This window comes from Palaemon carinicauda, chromosome 28 (genome assembly GCF_036898095.1).
Source record: "Palaemon carinicauda isolate YSFRI2023 chromosome 28, ASM3689809v2, whole genome shotgun sequence".
NCBI lineage: Eukaryota > Metazoa > Arthropoda > Malacostraca > Decapoda > Palaemonidae > Palaemon > Palaemon carinicauda.
Window position 1 is genome coordinate 58,588,342 of NC_090752.1, and position 21,579 is coordinate 58,609,920.

Sequence of the window (21,579 nt, forward strand, 5' to 3'; positions counted from 1 at the left end):
CCCCTGCGCCTCAACAAGACAGCTCACACCGTTGCCATATTACGGAAACGAACTAGATCGGTAACTGTAAAACAAATAAAACAAAAATCATTAGTACACATTCATTCACCCGGGAAGGCTCCGAAGAGGAATCCCGAGGGGAAGGAAACAAGAATTACACAACAGGCACGTGCCCTCACAACCACTTACACTCACGGAAGGAGAGCTGTAACCAAAACAGAATTATAACAATTATAATTATGAAACTATGTAATTATGTAATTTAAAAATGAATGAACACTAAAGAAAGAACGAAAACCTCGAAAGGAATCGTTCTACAAGCTGAAAAATTAACAACTACAATTAGATTCACAAACTAATTGAGACAAACGTACGGCGAAGCAATCCCCCCACACGGAAAGGAAGCTACAAGGGCGTAGTAACACGTAGTAAAAGGGTGAACGACCTCAAGAGAGAGAGAGAGAGAGAGAGAGAAAGACCTAAGTCAAACTCGATCGCCACCCATAAAATTACGCTGTGGAGGCCTAACTGCCGAGGACTCCACGTAGATATCGAACACTACACACACAACTCTGAAAAGGAAACTTACTGATTTCTATACTCAAATATATATGAAAACATGTTTACATTTACTGTAGATTGAGTAAAAGAAAAGTAAGCGATTAAGTAAAGACAAAACAAACAATGGCTGCCAAGAGAGGACCACGACAGAGACGTCTGTCACAGTCCGAGCCAAAAGTGAAAGTGAGCATTCATCTGTGTGTGAGAGGGGGGGGGGGGGGTAGCTAGCTACCACTCCCCTACCCCCCGCTAACTAGCGCGGGGGTAATACACCCTCGTTAAATTCTAATGGCTCGCCATTTCAGCTGCGCTAAAAGGTAAACCCTGTGTAAATAGCGTGGTTTGTATTTCGGTTACGGAACAAATAAAATATGAGCTGTGTTCTTACTTACTTAACTAACAAGAGGGGTGTTAACATCCACTGCGACCCCTTTGGACTGCATTAATCTTACCGAAAGGGTAGAAAATACTGGAGCTATAGGGCATAGACTTCATCATACATACAACCAGAAAATGGGAATAAAATTCTCATTTTACACGACTACGTTGAATTATATAACCTGTTGTTCAAATCTTTCCATTCATTCTATATAATTCATTGATAGGGTGCAAATGGTTGAAAATGGGGGATATTACAGTATAACTACACAACACACTTAATCTTTAATGGAGAAGAATAGCTTCATGAATATAGGATTTTCTTTGAGAGTAACAAGAATGGGGGACCACAATTGGAAATCAGTAGGAGCCTTGATATACCAGCGGCCAGTTCCTACCACATGCATAGAAAATGGAAAATTTCTTCCCATTTTCTAATTGTTTGCAAGACATTTTTCTGGAAAACTTCTACACAAGGACACTACCTGACTTGAAACTTCCCCACCTTACCTAAAAGCTGTGTCCTTACCTACTTACCTAGCGGGGGGGATAACACCCACATACGATCCCCTTAAACTGTGTATTCTTAGCCGGCCGTCATCATACATACAGGTGGCCGATATCATACATACACCCTAAGCAGTTTTGGGTAGTGTAAAACTTATTACTTATAAGATACAGGTACGAAACCTAACCTCACCTATATCATATCCCTTTGGAAGTCTTCATTAATCCACTTACATTTAAAGGGGTGTATGTATGATAGCAGCCACCTGTATGTATTAGTATGTCTAACTTTGAATACGGCAGTGTAAGGGAGGTAACGGGGCGTTATAGCCCCCCCCCTGCTAGGTAAGTAGGTAAGGACACGGCTTGTAGGTTAGGTTGGGGGGGAAGTTTGGGTTAGTTGATGTCCATTTGTAATGAACGCGCGAGGAACTGGCCGCTGATATACAAAGGCCCCCACTTAAAATATGCTTACTGCATACATCATTCTGAATAAATAGTTGCAATCCTTTCCCCTTGGTTAAAACTAAAGTATTATCAAAGTTACAATTCAACTCGAGCAGTACCCCATTGTCGGGTGTATGTATGATAGCGGCCACCTGCATGTATTATTATGTCTAACTTATAATACGGCAGTGTAAGGGGGGTCGCAAGGGGGCGTTAGGCTCCCCACCCCGTTAGGTAAGTAGATAAGGATACGACTTGTAGGTTAGGTTAGGGAGGAAAGTTTATGTTAGTTGTTTTCCATTTTTAATCAACGCACGAGCAACTGGCTGCTGATTTACAAAGGTCCCCCACATTGAGCCGAGCCCTAGTCAAATTTTACCACCCTAGCCTAAGCCTATTATGGATAGTCTTATTAGCCAAGCCTATTTTTAAGGTCATATTCGATTTTCCAGTTTACCTAAGCTATATTAGGGACTATGAACGTTTAATTTTAATGTTTTAGACGGAAAGAGGAAATTAGGAAATGCCTACCGTGCGCCTACTGCAGTCAATGTAAACAAACCGTACACATTACGTGCTATAACCTAACCTACCCAGCAGCCAGGGTACGTGATATCAAGCTACTTACCGTTATAATACATGTGTCTTGAGCTACTTCGCTAGGGTAAACAGTAATTACTAGACATTCATAGTAAAATCTAAAATCGAGAGCGAAACAGTCCTTTCGCGTATCAGTTTAAAATACAGCCAATGTTTTGATGCTGAGAACTCGGTCTGTGATTGGTCGAGAGGATCCATAAACAAAACGCTGATTGGTTACTTGAAACTGCGTTTGAGATCGAACCAAAAAAATTGTTTTTTTTATACTATGTACACATTATCAGGTATATATCTAAAGTGTTATACCTGGTTTACTCTTTTCATAATAAAAAACGCATTTGTTTCTTATTTCAGTAATCTCTTACATACAAGAATTATATTATTTTCAGTTTTTAATTCTTTAGTTAAATGAGTTAATGGCATATGCATACGCCTACGGCACTTCATAGCGTTTGAATCCCACAGTCTAAATTTCTATAGCTAGAGTTGAAATAAAATTTAAGTAAATTATGAGATCATGAAAAAAAAATAAATGCGTGTTAATAACAGAATTTAACATTTTACGACTTCATATTCACCTTTCATATTCGTTCATTGTGTGGGCCTATTATCTCTCCTTATTTATTTTTTATTTCACCTGTAACTAACTTCTCAAAATCGAAAGTATTTTTTTTTAAATCTTTTGTTACTTCATTTCTTTTCAACAACGACAAACCCCGTTCAAGCAAGACCTAAGTAAAAAAAAAATAAAGTTCTTCTAGAAGGCTACTCTGTTATCAATTAAATCATTAATCATACTTTTAAATCATTTTTCGTTTCATATCATGAACACCTTCACGTGTGGATATGATTAACCTATTCTTATATATCTACGTATTTGAATATTTTAAAGACTAAAGTCGACATACTGAACAGTCTGGGACAGAGGAATGCCTTATAGGCTTAGGCTACATATGAGATCAGTAGTCTACCTGTAGGCCTACAGCCCTTTCTGTCTACGCTAGAACCAAGAAGGGTCGGTCATTATTATTATTATTATTATTATTATTATTATTATTATTATTATTATTATTATTATTATTATTATTATTATTATTATTATTATTATTATTAGCTAAGCTATAACCGTAGATGGAAAAGCAGGTTGCTATAAGCTAAATATCTTCAATAGGGAAAATAGCCAAGTGAGGAAAAGCTCCAACGGAAAAAAAATAGCCCAGCGAGGAAAGGAATAAATAAACTACAAGAGACGTAATAAACAATTAAGATTAAATATTTGAAGAACAGTAACAACATCAAAATAGTCATTGTAAGTAGACCTATAAACTCGAACTCAGAACCAATGAAATAGGAGTCAGTGACGTTTTCACTAGTTACACCTACAGCATTTTGATGTTCCTCATCCATTGAGATGAGCCATTGTCACTTAAATGTGTTACAGTATCGGTATTTATTTCAACTTTTTAAAGTTACTGTTATCCGTTCAACTTCAGTCTACAATATATGTTTATTTAAATTGCATTTCTTCTTTTATTTATTTTACCATCTACACTATAGTCCTGTCTGTAATAAACTTGAAATTGCGGTTAAATATTTAGAGAGAGAGAGAGAGAGAGAGAGAGAGAGAGAGAGAGAGAGATTTTCAACCCTTCCCATCCCTCACTCTTTTTCTCAAAGCACCATTATCTTATTCTTTGCTTTTCTTAAACCCATCCTTATGACAAAACATTCCAAATATTTCATGTATAATCGTCCTTTTCGTTCACATTTTCTCATTGTTTAATGAAAATAATCCCTATGTCTAATTCTATCATTTTCCTATTGATTCCTTTTTGATTCATTTCAGTTTTATTGCTCAGCCAGGTTGCTTTTAGTAGAAGCCTATGTCATTGACTCTCGTTTCCTAGTATTTCATAATCTGTATTACAATCATTGCTACATTTAGAGTAATATATTGCGTAAACACGTCGGTTGTCAATTCCACGGTATCATAACTCTTTGTGAATAAGAAAGTCTTCAGTTTCTTCTTGTTTAATTGGGGCAGCATATTTGAAAACTCTGGAATCTACAGTTGATGTGCCCCTGTGTTTGTAGCGTCTTTCTTTCCCAATAATAATAATAATAATAATAATAATAATAATAATAATAATAATAATAATAATAATAATAACAACCTCCTTCCGTTTTATAGCTAACTTTCATTCATTTCTATTTACTTGCTTATCTTATCATTGGTCTTCATGTTAAGTTTTCCTTTTGAATAAATTTTTCACTTCTCCCAACTTCATTTCGATTTATCTACATATTTCTAATTACACACTTTCCCTCCTGTATTCTTTATAGGGTATTTTTATTCTATCCTTTATAATCTCTTTCACTACCCTTTCTTCTGTATTTGATGTGTTGGAGAATAGCATAATCTATTTCTGCTCTCCTTTCCAATTGTGATGTTTTTAGCGGTTGTTCTAGCATTCCCTTTATTATATTATATCAAATACTTCCAGCTCCTTCATATCTCTCTCTCTCTCTCTCCTCTCTCTCTCTCTCTCTCTCTGTGGAAAATTAAGTTGGCTTAGTATAATTCTCTCTCTCTCTCTCTCTCTCTCTCTCTCTCATCAACACTGCAATTATATTCTTTTTTCTATACTTCCTTTTCATTAATTTTACTCTCTCTCTCTCTCTCTCTCTCTCTCTCTCTCTCTCTCCACGTTTCTACTTTAATATAATTGGGATTATTATTCCCACGTTTTCATATTATTTCATGCTTCGTATATTCTTTCCTTTTCAGGTATGCTCACTTTATTATCTCCCTTTTGCTTTGTACCATTCACACCCAAACATTTACATTATGTTACTATTCTTATTTATCCATTTCTAACACATTCGTATGCTTATCTTCCTTCTTGCTTTCAACTATCAGCATTCCAGACTTTTCTGGTCCGATGGTTCGTTCAGAATGCCTCTAATAAATCGAGACGGGAGCTATTGGACTATACGTCACATAATGTGAACCTGTTCAAGGTTTCCATACTGTGACGGTTATCTTATATACTACTCTAACTCCTTCCATTTATAGTTCTGTTCGATCTGTTTTGCTTACTGGATTGTTTATAATATCTTCTTATAGGGTTTATTTCATATATTATTAACAGGTCTTTGCGCTCCAATGATTTCCCTCCGCTACCAGTTTACCATTGCATTTTTATTGTTCTTCTATGTACTTCTGGAATGATCTGGATTCTGCTGCGGATAGAACTTTTTGATCACACCAAATGCTTATGTTCGTTATCTGGAACATTTCGTTTTTACCACGATTTTCTTTTTTATCTTTTGTATTTACAATTTTTCAACAATGGTATAAAATCCTTATATTATTTATTATTTTTATTTTGTATTTATTTAACTTGTAACTTGAATAATCTGGTAATTTCTTTTCGCCTGGGTTATACACGATACTCGAATGTTACGAACGTCAACCTTTTTCATCTGTTAATACTTTGGCCACTTGATAGAATTTAATAATTTGTTACCTTCAATAATGATTAAATTTGTTTATTCCCTCTGTTTTATCAAGGACCTTTCCATTATTCCATTCATCATATTTTTATTTATACGTAAATCAATTTATTTTGTATATCAAAACTAAAGATGGTGTTTTCATTTGCCAATTTCTATTAATTTTCTACAATTTCTATCTATCTCTACCACAATCGTAACAAATAAGAGTCATCTTCATTAAATTCGTATGGCACTCTAGGCACAATCTTTATTTAGTATTTCTTTCCTTGAAAATTTAGTTTCCCCGTCTTCACAGGGGTAGTTTTGTATGTGTCACCGTGTCACACTCATTTGACCATTATTTCGACGTGCATTAGTTGCCATACTGGGGAAAGTCTGAATACCTGTTGAGTTTTCATTTGCTAGTTTCTGCAGTATCTCTACTTTTCCCTAATAGAAAGAACAACATTACATATTCGCCCTTGGTCTTATGTTGCTTAAAGGTTTAAAGGTCTCTCACGAATTGCAGAAGCAAGGGGCATTGAGTGACAGCGCCCTATAGACTGAACTCTATACAGATGATCAGTGTCCAAACTCTCTCTCTCTCTCTCTCTCTCTCTCTCTCTCTCTCTCTCTACCCAAGCTAAGACCACAGACTCAGAGTGCCAGGAAATGGTTGCTAATGACTCAACAGGTAGATCTATAGGCTCTCCAAAAACACCTACATCGTTAGCTGTAGAGAAATGTTCTGTGCTTTTACTTGTTAGCACCGAGAAGATCAAACAAGTTGATTGATAGAATGAACAGAAGACCAAAAACAAGATTGAAGCAAAAACATATGTAAAAAGTAGTACAGTTTCAAAACCAGATAGATATGTCTAGTATTTCCAAAATCTCCTCCCCTTGCCGCTGTTTGCACAATCAATATTGACTGTGCTGCACTCTATACGGGTGTTCTGGTAATCATCCTCTTTGCAGATTAAAGTTTTCAAATTTAGTCAGAATATTATAACTTGTTGGTAGAGCTGATGATATATTAATGGTGAGATCCAGTAGTTTCAATTATTTTCTATAGTATCCAGTATTGAATTTTACTTTCTATACACCATTTCATGAAACTGATAGTAACGTCAATATGTCAGAAAGGGATTATAGAGAAAATACTCTTCAATTTACATAAGGAAGTTTGGATGACAAGTGTATCATCTCTGATTTTCGTCTATTTATCTTGAGCGTAACTTCGTGTGATATTTCATGTATTCTGGCAAGAAAGCAATGCAAATCATGTGGTGTTCTTCTATTAAGGACAACATCATCAGCATACTGTAGGTCTGCTAATTTCTTATTACCAATTCAGTCTAATCCTTCTCCACCAAGTACGACTGTTCTACGCATTACAAAATCCACGAGGAGGATAAACAACATAGGTGACAACACAATTGAACACATTCTCTTAGATTACTCTGCTGTTCACTGGAAATTCATTTGATAGGACCTCACTAACCTTGCAAGTGATGTGCTCATGAACAGACTTAATCAAATTCACATACTGAAGAGGAATTCCATAATAACGCAGGACTATCCACAAAACTGGCCGGTACATACTATCAAAGGCTTTTTCATAGTCCACAAAAGCCATCAAAAGGGTATTTCTATAATCCACGTATTACTGTACAACATGTCTCAAAATAAAAAATATGGTCAGTACAACTTCTCCCTTTTCTAAATCCTGCTTGTTAATCTCTCCGATTTTCATCGATCTTTCTCTCTAGCCTCTTTAGAATAAGCATACTGTATATTTTTATAACAACTAACGTAAGTGTGATGCCTCTGTAATTATTGCTATCAACCAGGTCTCTTTGTATTTACCATTTTCACCAACACTAACTCCCATTCATCAGGTTCTGCCTCTTCATGCTACATTCTACAAAACATCTTGTAAGTATTCTGGGATTCACTTCATTTTTCAGCCTGTATCATCTCAGTAGTTATTCAATCGTATCCAGGGACTCTCCATCACTTTATTTTTTTAAATATAGCTTCGAATTCAAACACACTGAATTCATTCATGGGCACACCAAGATCTTCATCAGCTTCAGGTATATCAATCAAACCATTCCCTTCGTATCTCCTAGCCATAACCTCACCAAAGTGTTCTATCCAACGTTGCCTTTCTTCTTCTGGTGGTGGTAGTGTATTAAAGCCAACACTTGTTGGCACAGGCCTTTCCCTTGGTCGGGCCGTAGGTAACATGCAAATTGTAAAGTAGGTTGATCATTTAAAAAGGAAATTTGAAAAGTTTTTAGTAGTCGAGATAGTTGTGAACAGGGTAAGGAATATGGTGGTAGTCAGAGAGGGCCATCATGTCAGGAATAGTGGTAGTTAGAAAAGTGGGATGTGAGGCCTTTGAATAATAGGGAAAGGTTGCAGGTGGGGTTGTCCAACCCTTTACTCCCTAGGGTCCCTGCGGAAAGTTTTTTTTAGTAGTGGAGTAAGTTCAGAAAATACAGAAGATGATGTGACTAGGGCCTTACGGTGAGGAGATGATATGGTTAAATGAGTATTGTGAGGACTGAGGTCATTACCTTGGCGGAGGTAGTCTTGAAAGCAATTGTCTGTCTCTCAATGTTTTCAACAATTGCTTTTCCCAGTGTGACCGCGGCCAGACAGGCCTGTGGTGAGTTGGTGTCTATTTGTAGATCACCTCTTCTCTTGTTATAACAGATCTATCTCTCTCTCTTTTTGATGGGTATATTCTTTTTCTTTGCCCCGGTAGAGATGTCATTAATAATTCTATGAGCGATTCTCATACCATAGCCACTCCCCGAATTCCTAGCTTTGTCAGCCTCGCCTGCTTTCCTGTCTAAATATTCTCTCCAGTCATTCCTGGATTTTCTTTTGATTTCATTATCGATACTGGAATACTTAGCATACTCCACTTTTTAGTTTTCATTACATATACTAGATTTATAATATCAGCCCTTACTAGTCCACTGCAGAACAAAGGCCTCAGACATGTCCTTCCACTTGCATCTGTTTGTGATCTATGCCAGTCTATACCAGGAAATTTTCTTAGTACGTCAATCTACAGTCTTCTCTTCCATCCGCTACTTCTCTTGCAATATCTAGAGATCCATTCTGTTAGTCTCAACGTCCATCTATTATCAGTTATTTTCATTATATGGCCTTTCCATATCCATTTCCTTTTTCTTACATGTTGGAATATCTTCTACTTTAGTTTGTTCTTGTATCCATGTTGTTCCTTTAGTGTTTTTTAGTGAAATTCGCATCATTATTCTTTCCATAGCTCTCTGAGTTTTAATTAGCTTATGTTCTAAGGCTGATTAAATATTTTCTTTTTAACTTTTCGTAATCTCGTTTTGTTTACCAAAAGCTCTCCATCCTATACTTATCATTTAAAATTTGGTCTCATTTCTTGGCCAAACATTACCGTTTGTCCTAAGTACGTAGGCCTACGCCTGTGAGGGCAGCCAATGGGAGCCATGTTGTTTATTGCTTGTTTTTGTTGTTAAATGCCCCAAGCCCCAAACACATTATTGGAACACGCGCTCTTGCGTTTGTATCCCATAAATATATTTCATGTTCGTTTTAGACAGGTCACATACCAGGTGGACAATGGTATCATATCTCATTGCTTGTTAAATAGCTTTATTTTATGTAAAGCTCAGGCTCTTGCACTGGCAGCCCGTAAAATGTATTTTTGGGGTTGGCTATAATACTTCAACAACAACAACAATAATAGGTCGGGTAGCCATGTAGCCTTAGCCGACCTCCGACAGTCCGATCCGACCTCCGCTACACGAACTAGGTCAAATCTGATTGTTTACAAAAATAAATGATCTCTAGAGGTTTTATTTCATAACCCCCATGTGTTGCCTCTACTGCGTTTTTATTGAACGCTATCTTAGTTTTACTCATATTTATTTTCAGCCCTACATTTTTGCTTTCTTTATTCAAATATTCTCTCTTTTGCAATTCTTCATATTATTCACTGATACACACACACACACACGCACACACACACACACACACATATATATATATAGCTACACACACACACACACATATATATATATACACACACACACACACACACATATATATATATGTGTGTGTGTGTGTGTGTGTAGCTATATATATATATATATAGCTACACACACACACACACACATATATATATATATGTGTGTGTGTGTGTGTGTAGCTATATATATATATATAGCTACACACACACACACACATATATATATATATATATGCGTACGCGTGACGATTTGTATTGCAATGAGAAACACATTTTCACCATTCGATGGTCAATCAGGCTTGTCGAAAAGAAAAATATTCAGAGCAATACAAGTTTTCTTTTTCTTTTCAGGATACTGATTTTTTTTTTCAAATTCAATAAATATATTATAGTTGACATCATAGTTGAAATGGAAATTCTGAAAAACACGTGGAAACTTACTCATAATGAAATAAAAAAGTCCCGTAGAATGAGAACCACTATTTCAGATTGATTTCATGTAAACTGGTCGAAGAATTTTTGAAAATAATAAAATGAATTTGGAATAGAATAATTATATCAAGAAATATTATATTATCTATGTTATTTAAGTGAGATATAATTCCATATAAACATTTTTTTTAAAGGAAAAGAATGACCCGTCTTTGCGAAGACACCTTCACTGTGCGAGTCGTAGACAACTTGTATTGTCGAATGATTTTTGAAAATAATGAAATGGAATTCAAAATAGAATAATTACACTGAGGAATATTATATTATTTATGTTATTTAAATTAGATATGATTCATTATAAAAAAAAATTAAAGGAAAAATTACATTTTTCGAAGACACCTTTACTCTGCAAGTCGTCTATAATAAAATTAATTTAAAATTAAATAATTATATTAAGAAATATTATATTATTTATGTTATTTAAATGGGATATAATTCCTTATAATTTTTTTTTTAAAGGGAAATAATGACCCATCTTTGCGAAGACACCTTCACTTTTGAGAGTCGTCTAACGCCACAAGGTAGAAGAAGACCGGAACGTCGGCCATGTTTGTTGTGAAGTTCCGAGGCACAGCTTTGTTTACCCAGTGAGAGGGCTTCTATACCCTTTTTCTCTGTTATTTAGCAAGTTTTATCTCTCTTTTAACAAGTGCTGCAGCGAGAACGAGTCTCCTGGTGATCCGTTTCTCCACCTATGACCGTTATTTGTCTGTAGATCCGGTAAATGAGGTTAAATCTGGCGATATATTAACGTTCGATAAAGCCCATCGTAGGCCTGTAAGGCTCAGGCTAGTGCCTTCTTCTCCAGGTAAATTGATGGAAGTTCCTTTGATTTATAAGGTTTTCTGGTGCTATGAGGACATTTTATGGCTCTCAACATAGTCTAAGCCATGTGTGTTCAGGAAATACTTTACTACGAGTCTGTGTTATCCATTGGAATCGGAACAATGAAAGCTTAGGCTTGTGTTTTTGGAGCAGGCCTACGCTGTGTGTAATTAGCCTTTAGGCAAAATAAATCCAAGTAAATTAGCGTCTAGTAAGTAAGGCACTATCCTTAGCCCGGGCTAGATTAGGCTTTTGTTATTCTTTATTTTATATGTTCTTATAGTTGTAAAATAGATCTCCTTGCTTTTGTTTACCATTTTATAGACATAGCGTACCCTATCTCCTTGCTTTTGTTCACTAGGTATTATTGTACTGAATTACAGGGCAATGTAACCTAGGAAAAAAACAAATTTTTTCTATAGAAAAAACTGCTCTCTTTGCAAATAATACTCGTTCCCGTCGCAAATGAATAGTTATATACATGTGTATATATATATACATATATATATATATATATATATATACATTTATATATATATGTATATATATACATATATATATATATATATATGTATATATCCTATGATAATGGAGGACCCCCAGTGGAAACTCGGGGGTTTGGGTGGGAAAAACATACCGGGGAAACGGTATATAATGGTAAAACAAGCCTTTTCTTTTCTATACATTACATTCTTGGAGGTATAATAAACGGAGGAAAGACAAAACAGTATAAGAGGATAAACTTTGGCAGCGCAATTGCAAAGGCTATGTCTCGTGAAAAAATAAGGTAATATTGAGCTGCGGCAATGTTAGCGTAACAGGCTAACATTAGCAGTGTTTTTCATTGATTTCTTATGTCTACTTGTCGGTTGTAGTCGCTCTCGCTCGTTCGTTTGTACATAGCAGGTTTCGACCTTCTGCGCAAAAAACCCTCCTCCCTGTGCATAGGCTCCTCCACCAGTAGGATTTCTTCTTCTCTAACCGTCAAATTTAACTATTCGACTTTATTCAAGTATATGACTTAAACTAGTACAATTATACTATCCCTTTTATGTAATACCCTCGTATACATATTATGTTTGACCCCAGTATTACTCGTTTTATTATCCGATACAGTACCTTATAAAATCACCTCATTTTATATTCCCGTTAAATATTATCTAACTTACACTCTTTTTTTTATCTTGCTATATTTCTTTTATACATTTTGTTATTACCTTGTCACGCCCAGATTTCACATAAATACTTGCTCTGGACAAGTATCCCATTTTAGTTCATTCATGTTACTCTCTAGACTTTGTTACTTTTCCGTTAACCAATCACGAACCCATACGTATGGAAAGTTTGCAGAGGAGGGTTAATATTTCCCTACCCCCACCTTCCAACAAACCCTTTTCCGTGGAAACCTTTGTCCAAGTCAGGTCTTTGTTTGTTCGAGTGACGTCTTTTTGCGTATTTTACGATGGAAGTTTTAGAAACTTGTAACCACATCAGTAATCCATACTTGAAAGTATTTTGGTGAATTCCAATGTTGATAATTTTCTTAAATCTCGTAATGCAATAGCCCAATGTTTACAGTGTTCCAAGTGCAGTACTAAACTAAGACAAAGAAGTTAAGACGTCACAGGCTCAGTAACAATACCCCGTGACCCACAAGTTTTGTCGGCGTGGTCATAAAAGTAAGTCATTAAGTTCCTTAATTTTAACATGTTAGTTTTACTATTTTGTTAGCGTGCGCAGGTCAACATTACCGCTTGCCAGTGCATATGAGCTTGATATTTTATTTTCCTGCGAGCGTAAGCGAGCCAGTGGCGGAACAAGAACCATTATATTTAGCGTTGCTAATGTTATTGGAATATTGCTAATGTTAGCGTGCGCAGCTCAACATTACCGCTTGCCAGTACATAGGAGCTTTATGTTTTATTATCCTGCAAGCGTAAGTGAGCCAGTGGCGGAACAAGAACCATTATAGGTAAAGTATTTGAGCTTTATGTTTCATTTTCCTGTGAGCGTAAGCGAGCCAGTGGCGGATCAAGAACCCTTATAGGTTAAGTTTTATTGTATTACAGATTCTCATTTTGAACAGAAAAAGTTACGGGAACGAGTGTCATTTTCGAAGAGCGGAATTTTTTCTATAGATAAAAAAAGTTTTTTCCCAGGTTATATTGCCCTGTAATACGGTAGAGCAATGCCATTGTAACCTTGCAAATGTTAGCGTTCGCAGTACATACGTGAGTGAAGTGACACGGAATTTGAACAAGTCATTATATTTAAACATTTTAACAGAATATATATAAAGAAGAAATTATATTTAAACATTTTAAGAGAAAATATGTTTTCCTGTAGAAAATATTGTGATTTAACCGGTTTTCACCTTCCTTTCATCCGTAGTAACAGCAACCAGTTCGGCTACTTAAAGTTAGTCGAATTGTTTGTGGTTGAAATGAAGGTCAAATCACGTTATTTATGACCGGAAAACATATGTTTTCTGTTAGAAATGAGAATCTGTAATACAGTAAAACTTTACCGTTTACTATGTTATAGCGTGCCTTACTAGATAGCCGTAGTTCTCCTTCCTTTTGTTTACCATGTTATTAAAGCATACCTTATTAGATAGCTAAAGCTCTCTATGCTATTTCATCGGTTTATTAAACTTCCAAGAAGGTAATGTATAGAGAAGAAAAGGTTTGTTTTACCATTATATACCGTTTCCCCAGTATGTTTTCCCCACCCGAAACCCCGAATTCCCACTGGGGGTCCCCCATTATCATTGGATATAGATATATATATTTCTGAAACTATTCATTTCCGACAGGAATGAGAGTCATTTTTGAAGGGAAAGGACTTTTTTCTATAGAAGAAAGTAGTTTTTTCCCTAGGTTATATTACTCTCTAATAACTATAGTAATACCTTATTGTTGACCATGTTATAACCTACCCTATTATGTAACCAAAGATCTCCTTGCCTTTGTTTAATGTGTTGTTATATTCTACCCTGTTAGATAGCCAAAGATCTCCTTAATTTTATTTCTATGTTGTTATAGTGTACCCTATTAGATAACCATAGATCTCCTTGCTTTTGTTTATCATATTTATAGCGTATGTTATTAGATAGCCATAAATCCCCTTCCTTTTATTTCTATGTTATAGTGTACCCAATTAGATAGCCTTAAATCTCCTTGCTTTTGTTTGCAATGTTGTTATAGCATACCCTATAAGATAGCCATATATCTTCTTGCCTTTGTTTACCATGTTATATCCTGCCCTAATGTATAGCCATTAGTCTAATTTTATGCACTTAAACATTGTGGGAAATGGGAGCCTGCATAGTTTTTTGGGACAGATTGTGAAAACCAACATTTTACAAGGGAATTACTCAAAAACACCACCTAACCTCATGTCGTCCACTTAACCGAGGACACAAGGGTCTACGTCCCACTGTCCAATTTCTAAGTAAATTTTTTCCTTTGAGAGAATGGGTGTTGGATACGGCACAGGCATTTTATTTGGCGTCGGTGACCTTCGGTGTCAGGATGCCGGAGAATTTTGGAATCAATCGATGAACTTGCATTGCCTGCATCCATATTTTTACAGTTACATTTTGTATGGTGTAATCATTAGCTGGCTTATTTGAGCCAATTAAGAGCTTCCAATTATGTATGCATAAGTTTCTAAATTTTCTAAGAGAGCCCCATGCCTCCGCTCCACTTGTATGATTATCTTCGCAAGAAGACGTCTTCCATAGGGAGTTCAATCTATTTCAAAATATAAACACCTAATTTGGTTATTTATTATGTTTAAAACACACTTCAGTATATAGCTATTGTTGCTTTTTTTAGAGTAAAAAACGATATCCCTAGAATAATGACCCACATGATCGGCTCTTGCAGTTCATCCATGTACCGCTTATTGGAACAGAGGGGCAATGAGATGATGTTTGTTTGTGATTGAGGCGAGCCATGGTAGAGCAAAACCCATTTGAAGTACATGATGTGGATCATAGCTAAATATGATTTTTTAATTTCGTGCCACTTACGTGAGCCATATATTTTTCCAACTGTGTGTACTCCTGATCTTTAACCCTCAATGCTATTTGGAACTTTCCAACCCTTAACCCCCAGGCATTTTTTTTTTCAAGCACATTTTGCTATATATATATATATATATATATATATATATATATATATATATATATATATATATATATATATATATATATATACACATATATATATATATGTATATATATACACATATATATATATATGTATATATTTTTTTTTAAATTGCTATAACAGCCTTAATTTTCATCATAGAGAGGTCAGGTTGGACTCATTATTTTGGAAAATTCCTGAAGTTTCTCATAAAATATGCAAAAAAATGTAAAGAACAGTTTTTTGCAAGGACGTACCAGTACATCCATGGGGGTAAAGGGATGAGTTTTGTGAAATGTACTAGTATGTCCATTGGGGGTAAAAGGGTTAATATTGAAGCAAATCATTGATTTTTTCCACCCAAAACCCTGGTTTCCAACTGGGTTCCCCCATGATTTTTAGCATGTAGGTCAACTCATGAACAGGTGGTTTGCCTGTATATCTGTGGACATAAATGGATAAAACCTAACCTGAAATTCAGTGCCAAGACTCGCCGTTTGACCTGAGGCTCTTGTTCAAGAAATTTGCCTCATAAACGAGATCAATCTTTTCACTTAATGTCACAGTTCCCCTCGCGTGCCTCTGAAATCGGGACACCCAGCATCTCTTTGATCTTGTGGGGCAAGAGAGGGAAAAAAATGAGGCTGCAGAGGCTTCTCGTAAGTCCACAATCCTTTCAGCTCCTTAGGAGTATAAACCAGGTTTGGCCCTTGTTGGAGAAAAATCTTACTGTACTAACGGGAGAGAGGAATTTACTCAGCGCTGTTGATCCTAGTCCTTGGGGGTGAGGGGAGGAATCTTGAATCTTGGATAAAGGTAGGTTCTCTCACTTCTGACGCAGGTTCCCTCCCAGCAGAATCAGAGTCAACCTTTGTTAGAGTTCTCGCACTCGTCAGAGAGATGAACAGACTTGGGGAAACAATCATGGAGCCGATCGAGGCCGGGGTGATTCAGATGGATCAGCGCCCCTCAAGCCTCCAGACCAGCCTTTGAGCTTCTGGGGTCGATCCTTATGCAGGAGACGCTTGTTCGAGCAAGTTCTCAGGTTACCGGACCTAAGAATTCACTTTGGTCGAGTAGATCCAATAAAGGTCTTGTCTTTCTCTCGTCAGTGGAGATTTTATGACTTGGAAAAGGCCCTCCTAGTACCTCTTCCGATTGATCCAGCGACATCAGCACTAAGGTCTTGCCTCCATCTTTCTCTTGCCAGTGGAGATTTTATGGCTTGGAAAAGGCCCTCCGAGTACCTCTTCCGATTGATCCAGCGACATCAGCACTAAGGTCTTGCCTCCATCTTTCTCTCGCCAGTGGAGATTTTATGACTTGGAAAAGGCCCTCCTAGTACCTCTTCCGATTGAAGTTCTTGCCTCCATCTTTCTCTCGCCTGTGGAGATTTTATGACTTGGAAAAGGCCGTCCTTGTACCTCTTCCGATTGATCCAGCGACATCAGCACTAAGGTCTTGCCTCCATCTTTCTCTCGCCAGTGGAGATTTTATGACTTGGAAAAGGCCCTCCTAGTACCTCTTCCGATTGAAGGTCTTGCCTCCATCTTTCTCTCGCCTGTGGAGATTTTACGACTTGGAAAAGGCCGTCCTTGTACCTCTTCCGATTGATCCAGCGACATCAGCACTAAGGTCTTGCCTCCATCTTTCTCTCGCCAGTGGAGATTTTATGACTTGGAAAAGGCCCTCCGAGTACCTCTTCCGATTGATCCAGCGGCATCAGCACTAAGGTCTTGCCTCCATCTTTCTCTCGTCATTGGAGATTTTATGACTTGGAAAAGGCCCTCCTAGTACCTCTTCCGATTGAAGGTCTTGCCTCCATCTTTCTCTCGCCTGTGGAGATTTTATGACTTGGAAAAGGCCGTCCTTGTACCTCTTCCGATTGATCCAGCGACATCAGCACTAAGGTCTTGCCTCCATCTTTCTCTCGCCAGTGGAGATTTTATGACTTGGAAAAGGCCCTCCTAGTACCTCTTCCGATTGATCCAGCGGCATCAGCACTAAGGTCTTGCCTCCATCTTTCTCTCGTCATTGGAGATTTTATGACTTGGAAAAGGCCGTCCTAGTACCTCTTCCGATTGATCCAGCGACATCAGCACTGAATTCAGGCATGATGGCAGAAAGACCAAAGTGCAAGGGCATTTTCTTCTCTACCGCCAAATCAGCATCTGTGAAATAAGCAGCAATGACAAGCTGGATTGACCACTGGTCCAAAGCCTTATCTTTCTTTACTTTATCTAGCAATTTGTCAATTTCCACTGAAGAAAGTTTTGGACTTAGCGTTCTCTTGAGCTAAGGTAGTGACTTTCTTGGCTCATCCTTTGCCCAACCAGTAGCAAACTGGGTGTTGAAGAGAAAAGATGCACAGTGGCTTTACGTTTCCTTAGCCAGGTGGGACAGGAAGCGTTTCTCTCCCTCAAGAACGCACATATCCTGGTTGCCTTGACTCTCTTCCCTGAAAAAGAACTCGAGAAGACCGTGGCTATATGTCAAATAGCAGCAATATATACTCGCATCAAAGGGTGTCTATCTGGCCATAAGTTACGATTTGTGAAATTTCTCCACAGTTAAAGTGTATTATACATCCTTCTTTATTTTTCCTAGGCCTATAGGCTTGATAAGAATTATGTAATTAAAAGTACGAAGTTGAAGTTGCTTATAACAGTAAGGCGAGGAGAGGCAAACTGAGCCACTTAAACCTTCACGAGTTTGGTCTGACTATATCCTAAGTAAATCTCAAAAGATGAAGCTTCTGAAACGCATTAATAAACAAAGTACAGTAATAGATAATGATTAAGACTAATGATACAATCGTTGAAGTTTTAAGTAAATGATAGACCACTATAATTTATTAAAACAGATACGTATAGTTCTTTGAAATACATAGACCTATGTGAAAAATAAAGCATTCAAAATCTACTAAAATAATTAAAATAAAGACAATATCATCATTATTTTCTGGCATAATTTACTTAGGCACCCTATATATATATATATATATATATATATATATATATATATATATATATATATATATATATATATATTATATATATATATATATATATATATATATATATATATATATATATATATATATATATATATATATATATATATGCAAATTTAAACATGGTTTTCATATTTTAATGCATTAAAATCTGGATTCTCGGGATCAGAGCCTCAGGCGAAATCACTCAACCAGGTTTCGAAATCCGGCTGGTCAGATCCTGTAGTCTTTGAGTGATTTCGCCTGGGCATCTGATCTCAAGGTCGATTAGAGAATCCAAAATTTAACGTATTTAAATATATGCCATATTTGATGACTATACATATAGGCGTACTTTGTGAGACTGTGACTGCGTGTCTGGGTCACCACGACACTACCACTGTACCAGTTGATGTCTCGTTAGACTCCGCCCACAATTACCTCTTTGATATGTTCTTTACGTTAAATACATTACTGTGGTGGCTGAAAAGTCAGACTCATTAGGTAATAATTTTTTATTTTTGATCATAAATTGAGATTATTGGATTATTTTTTTCCCATAATGATCTAGCTGATATTTTGGTAAAATATTAGCATTAATTCTCTAAAATCACTCTTGATGAACTGTAGCTTTTATTTAGCGGAATTTCAAAATGCCTCGTCCTGGGAACCTAGTCTCATTAGAAATGTAAAGAATGTGAGAGTTGCCAGTTAGTGACTTTCGAACGAAAAACACTGAATTCCGGTATCATCAGTTTTGCTGCATACTGTACAAGTACTATAAGTTAGTGTCATATTTCAGTTTAGATCTAATAACAAATATAATTTATTTAGTAATCTAATATCTATTTGCAGATCAAAGATGGAATCTTCAAAGACTCTGGGTATGACCTCGGCCATTAGTCTTGCAGGGCCTAAGCCATTGGATTTAATGCAAACTAAGAAATTGGAGGAGTACCTTCGAGAGGCCAAGATGTTCGAGACAGATGAAGAAATGAATCATAGGTGAGTTAACGGGAACACTTAATATTGACAAAATTAAATCTGAAATTTTATTTTTTGAGTGGGGGAACACAGTATTTATTATTAGTGTTTTTTCTCATTACAAAGAGATGATGGTGATGGATAAGAGTGCCTAAATATGAATACTCTAATCTTTACCTCCACCAACAAAATTGGAAGGTTAAGTTTTTTACGGTGTTTCTTTTTGTGTGTGTGTGTGTGTTTTTGTGAACAGCTTCCTGGCCACAATTTAATCTTAGAGTAATGAAACATGCAGGAATTAACCGTTTATGTAAAAAGATGGAAATGATTAAATTTTGGAAGGTCCCTGTCAAACAAAATGTCCAATTCCTATATTCAGCCGTAAGTTTGGACATTGTTGTCACACAGACCTCAAGCTTGGTTCATATTTGGGGTTATGAAAATCCACGCCAATTAATACATGTTAAGGTCATGGTTGAGAAATAAGCTGCGGAGGCGCAGGTCTGCTCTCTACTGAGTGCCCCTCTAGTTTTCATCAAGTATTATTGTTTATAAGATTGGATCATAGATATTTCATTTAGGATTTTAGGTATTTTTAACGTTTGCTTCCGAGTAAATACAAATCTTTCGTCCTTCAGTGAGGAGTACAGTATTGTCTTCAGTGAGAGCTGAAACTATCATTAAAATATTAACAAAGTAGTTATGGTAATTAGCGGATAAAGGTTTGCCGAGTCGCCCACCTCCCCGATTATATCATGTCATTTGTGTCTTTGGTCATAGAATGTATGTACGTACTTATTACTGCTCTCTCGACTCTTGGAGCTTTTCCTATTTTGCTTGTGATAAGTGTTTGCTGTATTTTTGTGTTTTGTGAGTGCTTTCGTTCAACAGCAGAAGCATCTAGAAGGTAAAGATTTGATAGTGAATTTGTTCCTTGAGGATACAAACCTTCTGACCTACATAATGTGTACCTTGTGAAGGGTGGGACTTTAATATGTAGCTCTCTTTAAGGGTGGGGTTGTATTCCTTCCTGAAAAGATGGCTCTGCTGATCAGGGAGATGGTGAACCTCTCTTTGGGTGTTAACTGACTCGATTGGGAATTTTCCTCCTCAGTAGGCAATTACTTGTTGTGGCCTTGGTGTTTGCTCTTACCGTCGTGCCCTATACTGATCATCAGCGTTCTCCGGTAATGCCTGACGTGCCCTGCCATGTGGACCTAATGGTGTTCTTGTGTTGTTCGTTTGCCAAGGGAAGTAGGGGGAGTTTGCTCTCGCCCTTCCTCCTCCATCCATCTCTTCGCCTCCCTTTTTCCAATGATTGGATAATTCCATATGGGGAATTTGTTGAGGAAGGGGATGATTCTCTAGGAAGGTCATTCTCTTAGTTTCTCTTTCTGTCAGTACTCTTCTGCTAACCGGTACCATCGAAGTTGGTCAAACAAATTTGAGTGCAGTGGCCAGGGGAAGATTGGGCATAGCACTCACATTTTTCATTTCCTGTTATGACTAGGGAAGATTGTTCCTTGATTTTAGCATGCTTCTCTGTTCAGAGCTCGCTACCAATCGGTATCTTTGGGGTTAGTTAGGGATTTTAAGCCTGGCAGTACTTCTAGATGCTTATAAGAGTTTTTCTTAACAATTTGTACCTTTGGGGTTGGTTAGTAGAATGTGAGATCTGTGTAACAGTATGCAACCCCTTAGGTGATCGAAGGTAAAGACTCGATCCTTGCCCTTCGAAGGGAAAGGCATTCTGTATGCGCTGTCATATCACCACCAGGTGAGTGGTTCCTCAAGGGGTCAATCACTGACATCTGAGGATGCTGAGCTGTGATTGTGCCCCCGGAGATTCAATTTCCTGTTAAGGAAACCCCCTTGGTGCCTTCCTTCGTGGAGTCATCATTGCCGGGCGACCAAGCTTGTTCCCAAGCCCTGTCAGCCTTTTAATTGTTATGATAGGGTGATAGGCTGATGGAGTTATTCTCTTGCTCATGTACGGGACCAGGTAGACTGGCATTTCCAAAAAAGAAAAACAACCAGTCGGTTCTATTTTAGTGCAACTTCTTTCCTATTAATAAGAGTCTCCCTGTTTTAAAGGA

The 21,579-nt window shown here is 37.0% G+C and overlaps 2 protein-coding genes across 8 annotated transcripts in view; one reads left to right on the plus strand and one right to left on the minus strand.

Annotated features, from left to right (window-relative positions):
* The window catches only part of LOC137621617 (centromere protein L-like), a 103,016-nt gene extending 100,306 nt beyond the window's left edge, over positions 1-2,710 (minus strand). For 2 of the 3 annotated variants that reach the window (XM_068352055.1, XM_068352053.1), the window contains exon 1: positions 2,522-2,706. The gene's annotated coding sequence lies outside the window, so the exon portion shown is untranslated. Of the gene's footprint in view, positions 1-2,521 lie in introns of all 3 variants that reach the window. The other variant, XM_068352056.1, reaches the window with a different exon arrangement.
* An 8,349-nt stretch (positions 2,711-11,059) lies between these two features.
* Positions 11,060-21,579, plus strand: part of LOC137621618 (poly(A) polymerase type 3-like) — a 48,522-nt gene continuing 38,002 nt past the window's right edge. For 3 of the 5 annotated variants that reach the window (XM_068352061.1, XM_068352057.1, XM_068352060.1), the window contains exons 1-2: positions 11,060-11,115; positions 19,355-19,504. In XM_068352061.1, the coding sequence (XP_068208162.1) occupies positions 11,075-11,115; positions 19,355-19,504 (191 nt within the window). In that variant the 5' untranslated portion in view covers positions 11,060-11,074. Of the gene's footprint in view, positions 11,337-19,354; positions 19,505-21,579 lie in introns of all 5 variants that reach the window. The other 2 variants (XM_068352059.1, XM_068352058.1) reach the window with 2 other exon arrangements.